General features: G+C 34.7%; 1 protein-coding gene across 1 annotated transcript; it reads left to right on the top strand.

Moving 5' to 3' along the window:
- The first annotated feature begins 8,897 nt into the window (after positions 1–8,897).
- LOC147409177 (protein DETOXIFICATION 48-like) lies at positions 8,898–11,819 on the top strand. The gene is made up of 2 exons (XM_086426218.1): positions 8,898–9,895; positions 9,990–11,819. The coding sequence occupies exons 1-2, from the start codon at positions 9,737–9,739 to the stop codon at positions 11,430–11,432; spliced, it is 1,602 nt and encodes a 533-aa protein (XP_086282344.1). The 5' UTR covers positions 8,898–9,736; the 3' UTR covers positions 11,433–11,819.
- The last annotated feature ends 7,057 nt before the right edge of the window (positions 11,820–18,876 follow it).

Below are 18,876 nucleotides of genomic sequence, written 5' to 3'. Positions count from 1 at the left end.
ATGGATAAGAAGGTTGTAGCTGTCAGTCTGAATATTAGAGACCATTCAGCATGTCCCTATCTTGCAGTGTTTCATTTGTCCTGGATCATCGACCACATGTAAAACCATAAGTTTTGAACAGTAATGTGCTGAATAGCTATCCACTTAAAAAGTTACTAAGCTTTTGGACCTTAAGCCGATGACCCAAACATGTTCTTTATCAGAATTACTAATTTTGTTACTTGGTTGAAGTTACTATATTCCTTTATTGTAATTTGTACATTTTGTTTTGATCTAAGATTTCAATTCTCTTATGTTACAGCAGTAGCAAAAAAATAGAATACTGTACATCGAAGAAAGACCTTCCTTTGAAGCACAAAGAATTAATTATTTTTTACATGCAATCACTTCGAATTTGACCAATTGAGATTTCTGAAAATAATAGTTTATTATTTCTTCATTTGAAGTGGGCTCTTATTTTATTTCTCTGTTCAACTGTTTGCATTCGAGATCAGCTTGTCCTCCCTTACAACTGCCCCTAGTATCGAGAATTTCGAATTGTAAGCATCATGTTGAGACATTTCTATCTTTGGCTCATTGTAACGAACATCTAAGCTCCTTGCAAGGCCTTCATCTTCATGCAAGCATGCCTGTAGAGTGCCTCTCGGCTTAGATGGGTATGTACTTGCATAGATGGCAAATACTTCACATGTAAGCAAGTAAGAGATTTAAAGTAATTATACTTACTGAGGTAGAGCAGGATAAGGGTTTGGAATTGAATGCAGGGGCATAATTCTTTCACCTGACCCCATATAGTTGGGATAAGGCTTTGAGGATTATGATAATGAATTAATGATGATGACATGCAATTATTGATTCTTTCTAGTTAGTGACCCTTAGCAAAAGTAGATAAGAGTTCTTTGTTTCTTGAAATATAGTATTAGCTTTCTGCCTTTGAAATTTCAGCAAGTATTTGTGTTTCCACATATTTATCCTTTGATTTCATTGTCATCAATAAAAAATTCTCTAGCCTTAAATGTGCTCCAGAGGAGATTTGCTTGGCCAGGTTTAGACAGAAATGTCACATTAACAATAGACATTTTAGATTCATTATGTCCTAATCCAGGAATGAAATGGGTTGGATTTTTCCAAAAATCTAACTTTTTCCAGATCCATATTCAGTGGGTTTGGACTTTTGGATCCATTTTAAACGTTAGTTGGGTATGGATCCAGGTAGAATGCTCCGAGTCTGATCCAGATCGAATATGGTTCTGATTGGGTCCTTACATCACAGATTGCTGTTTTTTTGTTCTCAAGACCCCAACCTTGTTAAGTGGTACAATCTTGCAAAGTCCTCTTTGCCAACATCAATGAAATGCATTCTAGAGAGTGAGGCCAAGGTTTTGAACCCCTCTTTGAGGTATAATCACTCGTGGACTTTGCCACCTTATAGGCTGGCACTTTTCTTCTTTTTTATATAAAATCAAATTTTGTACTCCTGTTTGTAGGCTCATAAGTATGTTGGAAGATCCAATAGCATATGAGTTGTCATGCTTGACGTGATATCAGATCATTGTCTAACAAAAATCACCCTTTTTTAACATTATAACCATCAAGAAAAAATATTCCAAATTTTCAGATAATTAAGATCAGATTTTCTGATGATATTAGAAATGCCAAAATGGATTGTATTTGGTGAGGATGGTCTCCAAGAAATGGACAATTCACATTATGGTTAGACATAGTTTAATATGGTATTTACATGGATCCCACAAGTGGGGAGTACAAATATAGATCAACCTTTATATATAATACACACATATTTGTACTCTCGCTTGTGTGGCCCACATGAATATCATGATAGTTGATCCAATCATATAGAAAGTTAATTATTCTAACCAAAATGATCATTAATGTTGAAAATTGATTTATTCCAACATCGCTACTAGTAAAGGTTCTTTGAATTTAGACCTACATGCATCAAAAGATCATACCCGAAGTTGTTCTTTCTGAAGTGCAAGCAACCTCCTTTCTTTATATGTTAAAGAGTTTAGGCGTTGAGTATAACGAAAATTTCATACATGTTCCTTGAGGGATTTGTTCTATTTATAAGTTTTTAGATATTGTTAGATGTATCACTATTTTTTTTTATTTACCTTTATCACTTGTTTTGTCTGTTTTTCATGATTTGATGTCATGTCTTAAATTTCATTCTTTTGCATTTTTTCACATACATTAAAAAAGACATTTGATGATTATAAAGGTTGGCCTTCTGCACATATCATAGGACCATGCCACGCATCATCTTTGTCGATTCATTAGCATCGTACTTTAATTTGCAAATGATGGTTGGTATTTTGTCAATTAAATCATCGTTTCTCCCCATCTATGATAGATAGTTGTAGGTCGAAAAATCCTGAATCTAAACTCTTGGGGATTTGGCTTTATTGTGATGTGGGATATATTCCTAGTCCATTTGTCCAGATGTTATCAGAATTGAGATCTTAACCATAGCTTTGGACCTTTGGAAAAATGAAAATGAAAAAAAAAAAAAAAAAATCCATTCTAACATTATTAATTATCGTTATAAAATGTGTAATAATTTTTTGACGCCCCCCCTTTGACACACACCCTCATAACAAAATCATAGATGAATTGTCTTGAGATATTTATAATCATAAATCTTTTTCTTGTGTATCCTGATACAACTGATTTACAATTTTGTGATGGGGGCGTAGGAGTGGCATGTGTCAGAGGGGGGCATCATATTATCACAACTCTTATAAAATACTTTCAAAATAAGCTAAGAGTTCATATTTGAGGTTTAAGTCTATCAAATTCATGTTAACTTTTTACAAGGTCAAGGATATTAGAATGTACTAAAGTTTTATCAAAGAATATCAATTTTTTTTTAATCTTTTACAAAGGTTAAGAATGTAGTGAAATTTCATGAAGATAACGATTGACATTTATGGTTAAATCGAAGTAATTATATACCTCCATCAAACTTGTATGTTGTTGCACTACGAGGCTATATTTGGACAAATTGGTCCCCGCTTGCATTAGAAAGAAATATCTCAAGTGATAATCAATGGAGCTTGGGACAGAGAGAGAGAGAGAGAGAGAGAGATATATACATATGGGCCCCAAGACGTTATAGTCGGGGAATCTTCACACGTGAAACTTCGTTGCTAATGCATGCCCATTTTCAGAAACTCGCCCTTTTCCTTCTCAAAAATTATTAATAACTCTCTCTCTCTCTCTCTTAGGCTTGAAAGGGTGAAATATGGTTGGTTGTAGACCTGTACTGACTCTTGTCTAATAGAAGGGAAGAAAGGAGACAAGAATGACTGCTGCTGCTGCAATGTATATTATATGAGGATGTACATGCATCATGGCTTTTGCTGTTATGTCAATGTACCTAGAGATATCACCTCCCCTTACTTCTTCTGCCACGTGTCATGATATCATAATCAGAGCCGTTGATTTTACATCTTTAAAGGGTTCATTCATGGTAGCGCAGTAAGTGGAGTAGAGATGATGAGAAGGGAAGGGAATCCTCGTGTCCATCAGTTTGTGATGACGACGACGTGTGACAATGATACAAAAACACACAGAAGAAAATAAAGAGGATATTTAGGTCAATTTTTTTGTCTTATTCTACTGTTCATAGCTTTAGCAAAACAATGGACACTCTTGTTTCACTTTCATCATTAATACTTTTTAAGTTTTACCCACATAGTCCAAGTTACAAACATTAGACTGTGTGAGAGAGAGAGAAAAAGAAATGAGAGTGAGAGATGAAGGGAAGCATGTTTTGAGGTTATTTAGACTTCAGACACAACTTTCTCTAAATGACGATAATGCCCCCGGAAAACCTGTATATATTAAGTGATATTGACGAAAAAGTTATCAACTTTTGACAAATTTACGATTTCGACGAATTATTCATTTTAATTACCAAAATGTGAACGATAATGAATTCGGAGGTTTAAAGTGACTAATTGGAAATAGTCACTTTAAACCTGTGAAATTATCACTTTAAAATTGCCAAATTCGTTATCATTTTGAATTTTTTTAAATGAAAACGTGATTATACACGTTTTGATAATTAAAATGAACAATTAGCTGGAATTGTAAATAACTCATTTTCAACTCACGAAATGGTAATTCACCCTATATGTAATCTCATTTCTTAGCTTTTCTATTCCAGCTAGTCCATACTCTATAGTCTCTACTCAAGACCTCATCTCTACCATAGTTTTAGAACTCATCAAATCGACTCCACTCCATTGAATTTTGAGGTGATTCGGGTCTAAACTCAACAGAACCAACTCCTCGAGTCAACTTGAAATCCAACTAAGTCAAGTTGATTGTATGAGTTAAGTCAACTCAGACGAATTTTAAAACTATGCCTCAAAACCGATGGTTAACTTTCCTATGTTATTAATTTGTTTGAGGAGATTGATGTGAAAATATGATCCTAATTAACGTTTTGTCTTTGTTCTTTTCCTATAGAGGATCAACACTATCTTTTGTTCTCCTTTCATCGATGGGGAACCTGCAAACCTTTGATGATCAAGTAAGATGAAATTCCAAATAAATAATGGATCAAAGAGGGAAAAAAAATGCAAACCTTGGCCTTTTCGTGCTCCCTTTTTATTGACTTGGTCCCCTTAGCTAGTTGTATTCTTGTGAGTTTTGATACTATCAAGTTTTAGGGAGCTAACACTTGGCTAAATTAACAAGTGTTGACATCTAGCCAAATCGGCCTCAATATCAATGTTTGAGTGACTTTATAAACGAAGTGATTTCTCAATAATCTTGGATATTATAATCATACATTAACCACTGATAGGTTTATAAAGAACATTACAAAAGTCAAAAACATACATAATCTTGACTTTCCTAACATTCTAAATATCATTACTAATCTTTACCACAATCTTCTATATGTCACAACTTTCTATAATCGATGAGATACATGGAATATGATTCAATGTTTCTCATGTATCATATTATTTTATCGCACCTCACAGTTTTAATCTTCTAAATGTTATTCCTAATTTCTACTAGTCTTCTATACATCACAACTTTCCAGTATGGATAATTCAATATATCTCATGTATCATATTATTGCATTATATACTCTAACAAACTTTACTAGTACGGAGTAGGTTACTTGCTTAGAATGACTAAAAACCCCATCAAGTAACTACCTTGCATTTTATATACAAGGAGCCTAATAGAGTGACCGACAATATTGCTTCCATGTTGACCCCCTCTCAAGAGGTGGTCCTAGATACCTCTTTTATTCCTAGGGATTTGCTTTATCTTGTAAGGGATAGGGCTGTCAATGGGTCGGTTTCTATGATATTTGGAATTATAACCTTTATATTTTATCGGTTCCAGTTCTGATTTTAAAATAAGTGGAATCAGAACCATTAAAAATCACGGGTACCCGTCGGTTATGGTTCTCAAGAATCGAATGAGACAAATTATTTCAAAATCATTATAATAAAAAATTCCTTCTAAAAATTAACATATTATTTGTAAAGTATCAACTTAATAATAATTTGTTCCACTAAAATGATGATTTAATGATTTTTATTTTCAAAAATTAAAATGTATTTCCTTTACAAGTAATAAATTTAAAAAGAAATGACTTATCTTAAACTCAAATATTTAGTTTATATGAAATTTGAAGAACTTCATATTGTATTTGCTAATTTTAAAATATAGGATTATTTTGAATCATGTATAATGTAAAAATAAATGACAAAAAAAATCGGTTCCGGGTACCCATCGGATAGAACCTAATGGTTTCTATGGAGGAGTGAAATCTATGACCACGAGGTAAGGCTAATGGGTCGAAGGTATGCTTCAAGGGTCCTATGGTTCGGGGGCTCTCGTTTCCGAATCTACATAGGTCGGGTACGATTTAAGGGAATAACTACCTAAGAGAATATGGCGCATAAATCCCAGGATTCTTGGGATAGGAGCACCAGATTTTAGGGAAATTCCTAATTTTAAGGGATTGAGCGTTTACTTTTTCAATGAGAGAAAGGAAAGAAGAGCTCTATAAATAGGGAAGTGAAGATCCAAAAAATGGGGATTCTTTTCTTTCTTCTTTTTATCTTTTAGAATCTTACTTTGGCATCGGAGTTTCTTCCTTTTTGTAGGAACAAGCCGGAGCAAAGAGAGAATTATCAACGTGCGACCCTGGAATCTAAGACATAGCCACAGCTCGGTCAATATCAGGAAGCTGTGAAAAATTACTTCTACAGTTTCGGTTCCTATCGGCTTGGTTTCATATTAGACTCGACTCTAATCAGTTCCAGTAAAAAGAGAACCAGAACTGAGGTTTTCGATTTTGGTTCCGATTTGATTTTGGGTAAATGGATACCCATTGACACCCCTAGTAAGGGAGGATGCCCAACGGCTTCCCTATGTAAGGATGTAATTATTTGGCCATTTATTTAAGCTGATTTGGGGGATTTGCCTTAATCCCTGCATCAGCTTTCAAAAAAAAAACTACCTTGCAGGTTGATTTCAACTTGATCAGACTTATTAAGTTATTTGTGCGGTAGGTGTATTGTCCTCTCTTGTCAAATTGAAAGGATAAGGATAGTGTATCTTGGGAGCACTCTCGTCTATATTTTAAGGGTTCCCATTATACCTTAGAACCTCGCTTAACGTCTTCTACAAAATAATAAATGGCAAAGTTTTCATGTTCCCACATCATGCGTTAACATCATGCATAGTAGTACACTTCCTTTTCTCTTTAAAACTATGGATTTCACTCATCTCTATTAAATACCTCGAGATAAATATCATTTGAGAATCCGACATTGGCCACAAGGTAAATGTTATCCAAGTTAGAGTTTGGAGCAATCCCCGTAGAATTTCTTATGGATAAAACTCAATAAAATTGTTAGAAAATTAAAAAGAGATTAATCAATTCCACTGAGCCTAGGAATTTTTGTGATTAGAAAGAATTAATCTTTAGGTCAAGATGAGGTTCTCGTGATCTTATGACTTAGGATTGTCAATAAATAGAAAAATAAAAATAAAAATAGAGAGACTTAGGAGCATGAAGTGAGTCAAAAACACTTGCTACTCACATTTGGATTATTAATGTAAAGAAGTTTGATATGTAATCCATAGATACCTTGGCCTTGTGGAAATTGAGAGATGTTACGGACATGGTCACCACATATAGCTGCCCACGATATCTATCCAAGAACCAAAATCCCCTTACATTAACAATGACTTATCAAAACAAAACAAAACAAAACAAAAAAAAAAAAAAAAAAGGGGTTGATTACCAATTGAATCTTATTCTTCCATCAGTGAAGGCATCTTATCAAATGTTAGGATGATAAAAAACCTATTTCTCAAAATAGGTTGTCTTGAAATGGGGATTGTGGGAGCAAATAAAATCTTCTACATGCTATTGAGTCCAAAAAGAAAAAACAACTCCAAGTGTGAAAGAAGATGCAATCCAAGATGGAGAAAACTTCTCCCAAGACATCATTTTTTTTATTTTTTATTAGAAGGGTATCTAAGCCAGTTTGCACGCACCAACCATTCCCTTAGCTCCATGGATAAAATCACAAGAGTGAGGATATACAAATCTCGAGAGTGCAATGCCTATCCCAGAGGAGGGGAAACAATTAGTTATTGACAAATCTCGAGGTTCACAATATATCTAGATATTCTTATCTCTATAAATAGAAATTCATTTGAAAGTAAAACTATACACTTTTTCTTTCTTTAAATTTAAACTTTAGCTATTAAACTAACTTCATCGTCTGAGTATTCTAATTTGTAGATCCCCGTCGATAAGACTAATTAAATCTGATTTTGATTCCAATTTGAGGAGTTGTAGGAATTAAAAATAACACAAGAAAGTTGTACTCATGGGTATGGTCAAGGATCAATTTCATTTGGCATCCCTTCATTGGATGCCCTACCCAATAGTGAAGTCGTCTTAGAAAATACTTGAACCAAAAGGGGGTTAAGCAAAGTTCATTGTCTGATCTTCCCTACAATGGCAAGATTTTCTTGGCAAATGTCAAATGACAACAACTTATCTTACAAAAGTTGTTCAGAAAGTATGGTTATATATATATATATATATATATATATATATATATATATAGGGGGGCGTTCAATGGCCAACTTTTTAGCAAACTTTTTGGCAAAACATTTTTCAAAACATGAGTTAGAGATTTTGGAATGGGCTGATTTTTGGTGATGATGATCTCTATGGTGAGGAGATCATCATCACCAAAAATCAGCCCATTCCAAAACTTCTAACCCCATCAAAAACAGTTTACAAAAAATGGACGGTCCACGATTTTTCAACTGGTAAACAAGGGTTAGAAGTTTTGGAATGGGCTGATTTTTGGTGAGAATGATCTACTCACCGTAGAGATCATCCTCACCAAAAATCAGCTCATTCCAAAACCTCTAACCCATGTTTTGAAAAATGTTTTGCCAAAAAGTTTGCGCATGAACACTACCCATATATATATAAAAGATGATTGCCATCAACAACGTAAACATAAAGCAATTCACACTTTGACTAATTAATGGCGGCCATTATTAAGTAGAAAGGAAAGAAAAAAAAAAGGGGGGGGGGGGGGGGGGGGGTAAGGGGGTGGGTCAGGGACACATTGGTCTTCTTATCCGTATTTCGTACATGAATGAAAATGATGTGTAGAGACCAGAGAGAGGAGGAGCGTGGTCTAGGACAGGGTGCGCAGTACGCACGAGTGCACACAGGTTGTGTAGAGTTGTAAGATTCGTATGAGACTGTGCGTGTGTGTGTGTGTGTGTGTGTGTGAGAGAGAGAGAGAGAGAGACGGTCAGAGGGTGCACCAGGGGGACCAATTAGGGGTCGGTATTGGTCACTTCTCTACTCTTTGGCAGCTTTCCTTCTCATGACAATAAGAGGGTCCGCTTCAGGACTGGACTCTAGTCCCAGAGATGAGCAATTAAAGATGAACCGTACGTGTTGTTACCTTATCCTACGCACACCCATCAAGGCCTTCAACACAAAACACAGTCATATAGATCCATCAAGGCCATGAAAGAAGCAACAGAGAGCGGGTGTTTGGGTTGGGGTCATTATATATACAGCTGGGCATATTAAAGTAGCTAAAGAGGAAGACAAAGATGAAAATTAATACTGAAGACTACCTACCTATATATATATATACAAACAAGGGTGGGTGGTGTGTGTGAGAGAGAGAGAGAGGAAGGGAATGTTCTATCTTCACTTCAGCTGTCTGTCGGGGAATGTAAACGACTTGATTTCATCAGCCTCTCTGATTGTGACCTTAGATCACTCACTGTCCTCTCTAAATCACTACATCTTTATATACTCTCTTTCTTCTTCCCCAGTCCTTTGTTCTCTTCTTTTAATTTTCAGTGGAACCATCAAACAAAAATTATATAAATATTTACTCTACTCTCTCTCTCTCTCTCTCTCTAGGAGAGAGCGAGAGAGAGACATAGAGAAAGATGGGTAGGTTCTTGTTGGTTGATTGGATAGGTGGATTAATTAGATGGGTTCTCACTTATGAGCTCTGTGGGGACGATCTCATATGCCTTTTCTTTTTTCTTTTATGCTCTCTTGGAATTATATAACACCCTCTCCATCTCTTCTTACTAACTTACTATTGCATTAAGTTCATCAACACACACACACGCAGAGAGAGAGAGAGAGAGAGAGAGAGAGATCTGTCTGATGAAAATGAAGGATGAGGTTACAGCATCCTCATCTCCACTGATATATCATGTCTTACCCAAATCCACAAGGAGTCACAGTAACACTCACACCCACTTCTCATCAAACCAAGAACTCCCCTACTACCACCACAGTAAGGCATGGAGACAAACAACAGAGGTCAGTCATCTCTCTTCAATATTTCTTTGCATGCTTTATCTCTTCTTTTTTATTACTTCTCTCTCTAACCCACTCAATCACTCTCAATTGGCAGGTAGTTGAAGAAATCAAACAGCTCTTCACCATAGCCTTCCCCATGATCATCACAGGTCTACTCATCTATGGTAAATCGGTAATATCCATGATCTTCATGGGCAAACTTGGTAAAGAAGTACTTGCAGGTGGTTCTCTCTCCATCAGCTTTGCCAACATCACTGGCTACTCAATCCTCTCTGGTCTCTCTATGGGCTTAGAACCCATTTCTTCTCAAGCCCATGGTGCCAAACAATGGCTCCTCATGGGTCACTCTCTTCAACGCACCATCGCCATCCTCATCACAGCCTCTCTACCCATCTCTCTCCTTTGGTTAAACGTCGAACCCATCCTTCTCTTTTGCGGCCAAAACCCTACGATTGCTTCCATTTCTTCCACTTATCTCTCCTTCTCTCTCCCTGTTCTTCTCTTCCAATCTCTTCTCAGCCCTCTCAAGATTTACTTAAGATCACAGAACATAACTCAACCTCTCATGCACAGTGCTGCTTTTTCTTTAGCCCTTCACGCACCCATCAATTACTTCCTTGTCTACCATCTCAACCTCGGTGTTCGAGGCCTCGCCATTGCAGCAGCTTTAGCAGATCTCAACCTTCTTGCATCAATTTCTTTGTATCTCTACTTCTCTAAAACTCATAGAAAATCAATTCAAGGTTGTTGGTCTCTAGAAGAATGTTTTCGTGATTGGAAACCAATTCTCTCTCTAGCCATCCCGAGTTGCATCTCGGTTTGCTTAGAATGGTGGTGGTACGAGTTCATGATCTTGTTATCCGGTCTACTCTCGGACTCTGCCGAGGCAGTAGCCACAATGGGCATTCTCATACAAACCACCTCACTCGTTTACATCTTCCCTTCTGCACTGAGTCTTGCCGTGTCAACTCGTGTTGGTAACGAGTTAGGCTCAAATCGACCTGATCGAGCTAGAGCTTCAACTCAAATCGCACTATTCTGCGCTGTGTTCACCGGGTTCATTGCCATGTCATTTATGACGGCGCTTCGTGACACGTGGGGACGTGCTTTCACGGCAGATGAAGCTATCATATCGTTGACGACAATGGCAATGCCAGTAGTCGGATTGTGTGAGCTCGGGAATTGCCCACAAACGACTGGCTGTGGAGTGTTGAGAGGAAGTGCAAGGCCAACCTTAGGTGCCAACATAAACTTGGGCTCCTTCTATGGTGTGGGAATGCCCATAGCAGTAATTATGGGCTTTGCAATGGATATGGGATTGTTGGGCCTTTGGTTCGGCCTATTAGCAGCCCAAGCCACGTGTGCTTTCGTAATGACGTTTGTGTTATTGGGGACAGATTGGGTTTTAGAAGCAAAGAGAGCTCGAGAGCTTATTGGTATTAATGTGGAAGAAGAAGAGAAAGAAACAAAAGAAGAGAAGAAGAAAAACCCTCTTTTGAACCCAGTAGAGGAAAGCAAAGATGTTGAAAGGCCCTAGTAGTAGCTGTTAATTACATGTTAGGGGCTTATCTTTTGGTTCATGACTCACTGAGTCAAAACCGAGTCGTCCTTACATATATTTATACATACATACAAATGGGGATGGCACGTGAGTTCGCACAGTACATATGAAACCCATTTATTTGGAGAGATGTTTCACCTACTAATGTTTTCGCTTTAAAAAAGTTATATTTGGATTGGTTTGTTTTGTTCTTTGCTTGAAAATGATGTATAAGAGATTCAAAGTAGTGGTTGTGTATTTGAATATATATATGATTTGATATTTTATTGTACAACTGTGTTATAACTGTTACCATCCAAAGGATAACTACTTTGGTGTACCATATTGGTAAATTGTTGGGATTCATAGACTTATGTAAACAAACATGATATCATGATCGTGTAAACATAAAATCTAACAATCTGACTTGTTTTAGAGGTGTGTGATGTATTTTAGGGATACTTATTTTTCGTGTTTGCAAGGTTAGAATTGCTTGTTTCTTTATGAGTCAATTTTTCATGAAAGGGATTCTTGAATCTAGTTGATAAAATGGTATAGAACTAGTCTAATGATATTAGTAAACTCAAAACTAGAACCATAACTGAGAGTTTTGACTTTTGAGTTAAGATCGAGAAACCAAAAAATAAAAATACATGTAGCTCTTGCTAGAGTGGAATGAAAGATCATGATTCATTTAGTCGTCCCCAAATCTTTAATGTATGATTTATAGGATGCATGATGGAAAGCAAGATATTTAGTGATGAAACTCTTATATGAATTATAGTTTAAGATGGAATGGATATAAATATCCTAAAAGAGATTATTTTAGTTTAAATTGAATGATCCATAAATGGTAGGAAGAGGTTCTGATGATGTAACATATAAAACTAAATCAACTTTTTAAACTTGAGGTATGTTGCTAGAATATTATTTGTCCAACTTGTAATTGATTCAATTAAAGAACTTTATTTGAAAAGGTTAGTTATGGTATAGATAATGATGATGAACAAGAAGATAGATTCATTTCTATAACTATAACTAATTTAGGAGATTAAAAAAAAAATCATACTTATGAAACAAACATAGCAGAGATAATTATTTGTAAGATTGAAAATTAAAATTAAAATAAAAAATGAAAATATTTGTGGAACCTAGATAAGATAAAATAACGGAAATATGATTGAGATGATTTGGACATATACAATTAAATTAAAAATGATAATAAGGAGAAAATGCAACTTAAAGGCTTAAAAAAGGAATTTATGTCATAGACCCCAATACTTGGGATAAGACATAGATGGCCACGATAAAAGTTTTCTTTAATTATTAGCAAAATGTTTTGAGGAGGTAAATTACAAAAATCTTCACAACAGTACCATATTTAGGTGGAAGGCTACAATCAATAATATAAACTGTCCCATGATAGACAATCATTTGAATTTCCCACATGGAGGGTGCCCTTGTCCATATCATAGTATACTTGTTGTCCTTTGAGCTCATCAAATTTTGATAATTTTTATATGGGAAAGGAACAGTGGACAAAGGCACTATATCCATGTTTGAAGCATGGCAAACAAAATATATTGCGGAGATGAAATTCCACTTAGAGCCTTGGGATTCAAAAATTTCGAATGAAGAACCTCGAACTACATGTTGAATGAGCCTAGTTGTGCCTAGACCAAAATTTTCCGACAACTAATTCAGAAATCTTGTTCACTGAAATGGTATTAGGGTCAAAATACGTCCCTTTGACCCGTAATTATGTTTTATTTATAATAGACTTGTTATTGAGAACCATCGTCATCTATGTCAATGTTGGCATCTCGATTGAGTATGAGACGCAACTATTCCAACAAATCCAGATCCAAAATGCATTCGAGAGGTTGGAATGTTCCCTAAACATTCTTACTTCCCTAAGTGAGCGTCTCATATTATTATGCTTTGAAATGCCCGATCTCTCGAGATTAGAAAACCTTTTTTAAATAAAAAATATTTAGTTGCATATCTAAACTCTAGAACGTTAGGATTATATCATCATTAACTAAAATTTTCATTTATTATTGACCTAAGTTGGAATGTAACTTACTTCTAAAACTGTTGTAAAAGAAAAAAATGATGACTGGCTTGAAAATATTAAGAACAAGCATACAACATGTCTTCCAACATGAGTCGACATTTAAATTTATTGGAAAGTACTATAAAAGTTTGAATTATGTCCAGGTAGATATTACTAATATTTTTATGAGGCTGAATGACATACCCACATCTACCACAAGGAAAAACAGAAAGAAACATATGGGGCAATGTAATGATCATGTATGCATGTGTCTTGTACATGTCCTTGGTTTAATGTGTCCACTTATATAAAATATAAATCACAGTTCTAAAATTTGAAAAGTCATCTTTACTCGAATGTTCAATGAGTCGAGTCAAGTTGAAAACTCGTGAGTAAAAAAAAAAGAAAACACACACACACACACACACATACATACATACATATATATATATGGGGAATGCTAAGTTTAAGGCCTTATGGGGATGTTAGCATTCTCCGATATTTTATTTTTTCAATAATATCCCTATTCATTTTATCTTTTAATGAAAATAAATAGGGTTATGTTGGTCTTTTACTCAATAAATGCTTGTTTGCATTGATTGTCAAATCATATATTGCAACTAGACATTTAATTCTAAAGATGAAATGTCTTTAACATTTATTATGAAAGAGACAAATATTAATTACATAAATAAGTTTTTATTATGTAAAAAAATTAATATACCCTTATTTCTTTATTATGTAAAAAGATTAATACACCTTTATCTTTTTCACTAAATAACCAATGGGTAAAGGTATTATTGAAAGAAAAAAAAAAAGTATTAGAGAATGCTAATGTCTTCATGAGGTCTTGGACGATAGTATTCCTATATATATATACATATAATTTATTTTCTCTACAAAAATATTATATGTAGCTGAATAGCTTGGTGGAGTTTCTATCCCGACTTGATTTATTATTGACTGGATTTAGTTGATTCAATGTGTTGGTTCGATCAAGTTTGATTTGAGTCACCTTGAAATCTAGTCAAATCGATTCCATGAGTTTAAAAGCATGATATGTACGACCATTACATATCAGCACACTCAACTCGAATTAGAAGACCTAAATTAAATTGGATTCCAACCAAAATCATCCAAGACAATAAGTAGCTAGATTGCATTACGTGAAAAAATTGGTAAATTCAACGTGACTCAATTAAACACTGTGAAAAAAGCGTCAAATTTGACGGACATTGTCGTCAAATTTACACCCTTTTTCAGGTTGTTGAAAATAGAGTAATTGCATGCTAAAATTATGGTTACCCGACCCGGATAGAGTGGACCACACAAATCCCGCGAATTTAGTTTGAAAAGGAGGAATATTTGCCTTAAGATGGGACAATGTGAAGCTGCTAAACGCTCTTTACTCCTACTTTAGACATGTTGGGTGGTTGGAGCACATTACTTTAGAAAATAGTATGAAAAAAAATCTATCTGACATGATAATCCTAACCATCTAATCAAGTGCAATTCTTTATGGCCACGAAAAAACATGTCAACATGCCAAATAATACAAAGATAGTCTACAGGAGTATGATTTGGACTGATGTTTTAGGTCTCGGATTTGTTGATCGACTCAACCGACCCAATAATCCCAATATACTGCTTGATTCATGGGCTATTTGCATTAATACTTCCAACTCACTTTCTTTTCCATGTTAGGTGAAAAGCCAAGTGGGCTTGTTTTAATAATATGTTACAAAGAATGCTCTAATTCCATGGAAACCAATCTAAAAAAATCTCCCCTCCCAAAAGTCAACCTGATCAACGACTCTTAGCCATTTGATTAAGGGCTTTCTATCATAGGTTTTATTAATGGAGCAATAGAGCCCATAGAAGGATATTATTTGTAGGCCCATGGTAGAAATGATTGAATTTGATATGAAAAAAAATCACTAATGAACTTGATTTGGGGGATTTAGATTCACCAAAGGGAGATCAAATGTCCATGGGCCCAAAAAAATGTTCCCTGCGGCTCCAAAACCAGGTCAGGCATAAGTTTTTCTATCATTATCATAGTCACAAAATTCAAAATTTGAAGGAAAAAAATTTGCTCAAGGGTGTCCCCTCAAGCCACCCTCCAAAAAAAAAAATTGGCGATTAATTTGTTGGATAAAAGACTGTGAGTTATATTAGAGTACTTGAAGGTACTAATGAGATCATTAGCTAACAGGACATCTGCTGATGTATATGGAGTTGGGTTTGCCATCTCACTTTATTTATTTATTTTGATTAGGGGGGAACCCTTTTCCTTAGGGGAAGAGAATGATTTTTGTTTTTCATTTTAACAATAGTAGGCACATCACATTTATAGACAAACTAGAGTTTGCAGTTCTTTGGAGTTTAGGGGGTGAAAGAGGGAAAATAACAAATTTGCAAGGTTATCATTGAAAAAGTTAAAAAAGAAGAAAAGCAATATAAAAACTTGTAGGGTTTTTTTTGTTTTTTTTTTTTTTTTAAAAGGGTAAAAGAGAAAGACGATGAAGTTGGGGGTATTCTTGAGAAGGGTCCTGGAAGAAGAGAGAAGACAAAGGAGGAGGGGCCACTGTCTTCGAGATACGTTATTTATGGGGTATGCATCTTGAGACAAAGGGGTGGAGTCCATACTTGTGTTTTATTATATAGATGATGAACAAAATGTCATCAATTAAAACAATGTATAATAAAATTCAGGACTTCTAACTTTTGACTAATTAGTCTAGTTTATGCTCTCTTTTTTTCGAATTAAACAAATAAAAAAAAAACTGTAAAAAGGGGTAAAACTAATTTTTCTTTTTTTTTATAAAATTCTTTCTATCACAATCCTTCATGGTAATACTTCTTGTTCTTCTCTCTCTCTCTCTCTCGGAAAGGAGTTGTGGAAAATCATACTCACTTCAGTAAGAGAGTATTTACCATGTGCTTATAAAGTTCTGTTAACCATTGATGGGATTAGCTCTTAGAAAAAATGTATATTTTTTTTAGTTTAAATTTGTTTTATACTATTCTAGAATATAAAATTAAAATATTTAACAAATATGTCTAGAAGTATTTGAGTGTTCTTGATCTATAAAAGAACTTTGTGGGACTTTGATTGTTTTCTTCTGCCCATGATCATAAGATTTTTATTTATATCTTAAGACAATCATAACATGTAAGCAAAATTGGTTAATATTTGAAGTTTCATAAATAAAGATTAGAAATAGATTTACATCATATACATTAGAGGACTTGTTTTACATAAGGATGAGTTCTACAAGATGAAAATTTGGAAAGATACAACAAAATGATGAATCCTTAGTAGATTGGGGAGTTTCTTAGATATGTGAATGATGATAGTGACAAGTTTGATTAGTTTGGTTACTTAATTAATAGTTTTGACATGCATGTTTATTCATTTTATGTTTTATTTGTATATTTAATTAGGTTATTATGGGTATAAAATACTTGTTGTACCTTAGTCCCTAGTTCTTCATCTTGAAGTTGGTCATTGTCCCCTTGTTTCATGAGTGGAGAATTGTGATTTCACTTCCACGATCAAGTCAGAATCGATTAACATGGAGTAAGAGGAAAAATGAAGAGATTACATACCTTTGCCTTTCAATAATTTTTTATTTATAAAGTTCAAAATACCTGGTTGAATAAAAAAAAGGCCCAAATGTAATCAGATTTGGGGATGTTGGCATGGGTTCAATATGGCATGTGTCGACATTGTTCCGACTTTAATTACATTGTCAAGGTGACGATATTGTTTATCAGCATGTCCTGATGCATGCCTGAGTATGTTAACTACCCTACATCAATGTAGCGTTATTGCCTACCAACATGTTAAGGTGTGTATTTAGGTAAAGTCAACCACCTCATGTCAAGGTGATGCTATTACTACGAAAAAGACTTTAAACATCACTTTCCTATAAATAAACATCAATTTTTAAATCTAACGTGCATTTTTCTTAGGTGGAGGGATTGTGCAAAAAAATGTAAGACTTTAGACATCAGTTTATGTTTGATCCTAAAACATTGATTTTGGAAAAAATCGATGTCTAAAAGCCGTCTTTTACACGTACTTTTTCATCCAAAGAATACACAACATTTTTTTCTTATAGAAATCATTTAAAAAGTGACGTTTAAAGTCTTTTTTTTTAGTAATTGAAGATTCCGCCTGACCACCCTCTCGAGACCAGACTGTCCCCTAGGTAATCTTTTTGGCGTTGGGATTGAACAGAAATGCTTTGGACTTGAGGAACATAATTCCAAGCTTAACATATTTTGCTTGGGTATTAATAGGCTGAGATTTGGACATGGTTTTTATTATTTTTTATCTCCAACTTCAATAAAATTTAAGTAAAGTGTACAAGTATGGTCGAATTTCTTGAAGGGTTAGACCCAAATTATTCGAAATCATTCTTCATGTTTTCCCCGAAAGAATGTATATTCCAATTCATGCTCCAATTAATTATGTGCCAAAATTTTCCTATGCTCCGAATCGGTAATTATTCCCTAAGTGTTCGATGTTGTCTTTCAACTCCTTAAATTATTCATCTCTATGATTGCCTTGTTTACTAAGTAAAATTGCAGACAAATATGACTTGTGGATCACCTGATTCATGTGTGTGTGGGGTGTGCATGTGGGTCATATAAAGAGGAACCAAATCAAACTTATAAAGATGACATGTCACGCCAGGACGTTTGTTGTACCTAATTGGATTGCCCAAACCAACCATTACCTCACTTTTCTTGTAATCTATATCACACTAATTCTTACTTTGCACCCATTATTAGCTTTTATTAGATGCACGTCTTACCTACTGATGCAGACCATTTAATTGACTGTTTACCCTATTTTATTTACAATAATGTTATCTTATCTTCTAATCAATTGTTCTTTGTTATATGAGCACTTCACATAACCTGACTAGTCATCATCGTGTCTTCCTTGATTTAATTTTTTTGTATTTTCTTTTGATACTTCGATTTCATTTTTTGTTTTGTTTTTCTTGATTTTTTTGAACCTTCGGCCCCTGCTGTTACTTGTACTAATCGTGGGGTCCAATTAATTGGTTTTGTATGGGTGACTGATTGATAGGATTTGGGGAAGAAGATGAAATTGGCATGTTAGATTGTCTCGAGACTTGAAAAAAGCCGATGTAACCATTTGTATATATTCTTGCTTGTAAAAAATTTATGTTTGATTATAAACCCAAAAATGAACAGATCAGACACAAAATAAAAGACATAATCAAATAAATAAAGAAAAATTCTAGACCGTCCTTCTGCCTTATGGATTCTATTTTGATTGATCCAACTATAACCCATTCCCACAAGATCCATCCGTAAAAATGAAAATTCTCCATATTGTAGAAA

The sequence above is a fragment of the Akebia trifoliata genome, chromosome 2, assembly GCF_017979445.1.
Source record: "Akebia trifoliata isolate Shusen 1 chromosome 2, ASM1797944v1, whole genome shotgun sequence".
NCBI classification, from domain to species: domain Eukaryota; kingdom Viridiplantae; phylum Streptophyta; class Magnoliopsida; order Ranunculales; family Lardizabalaceae; genus Akebia; species Akebia trifoliata.
The sequence above is the reverse complement of the archived record's forward strand: the minus strand, read 5'-3'. Positions and strand labels throughout refer to the sequence as shown.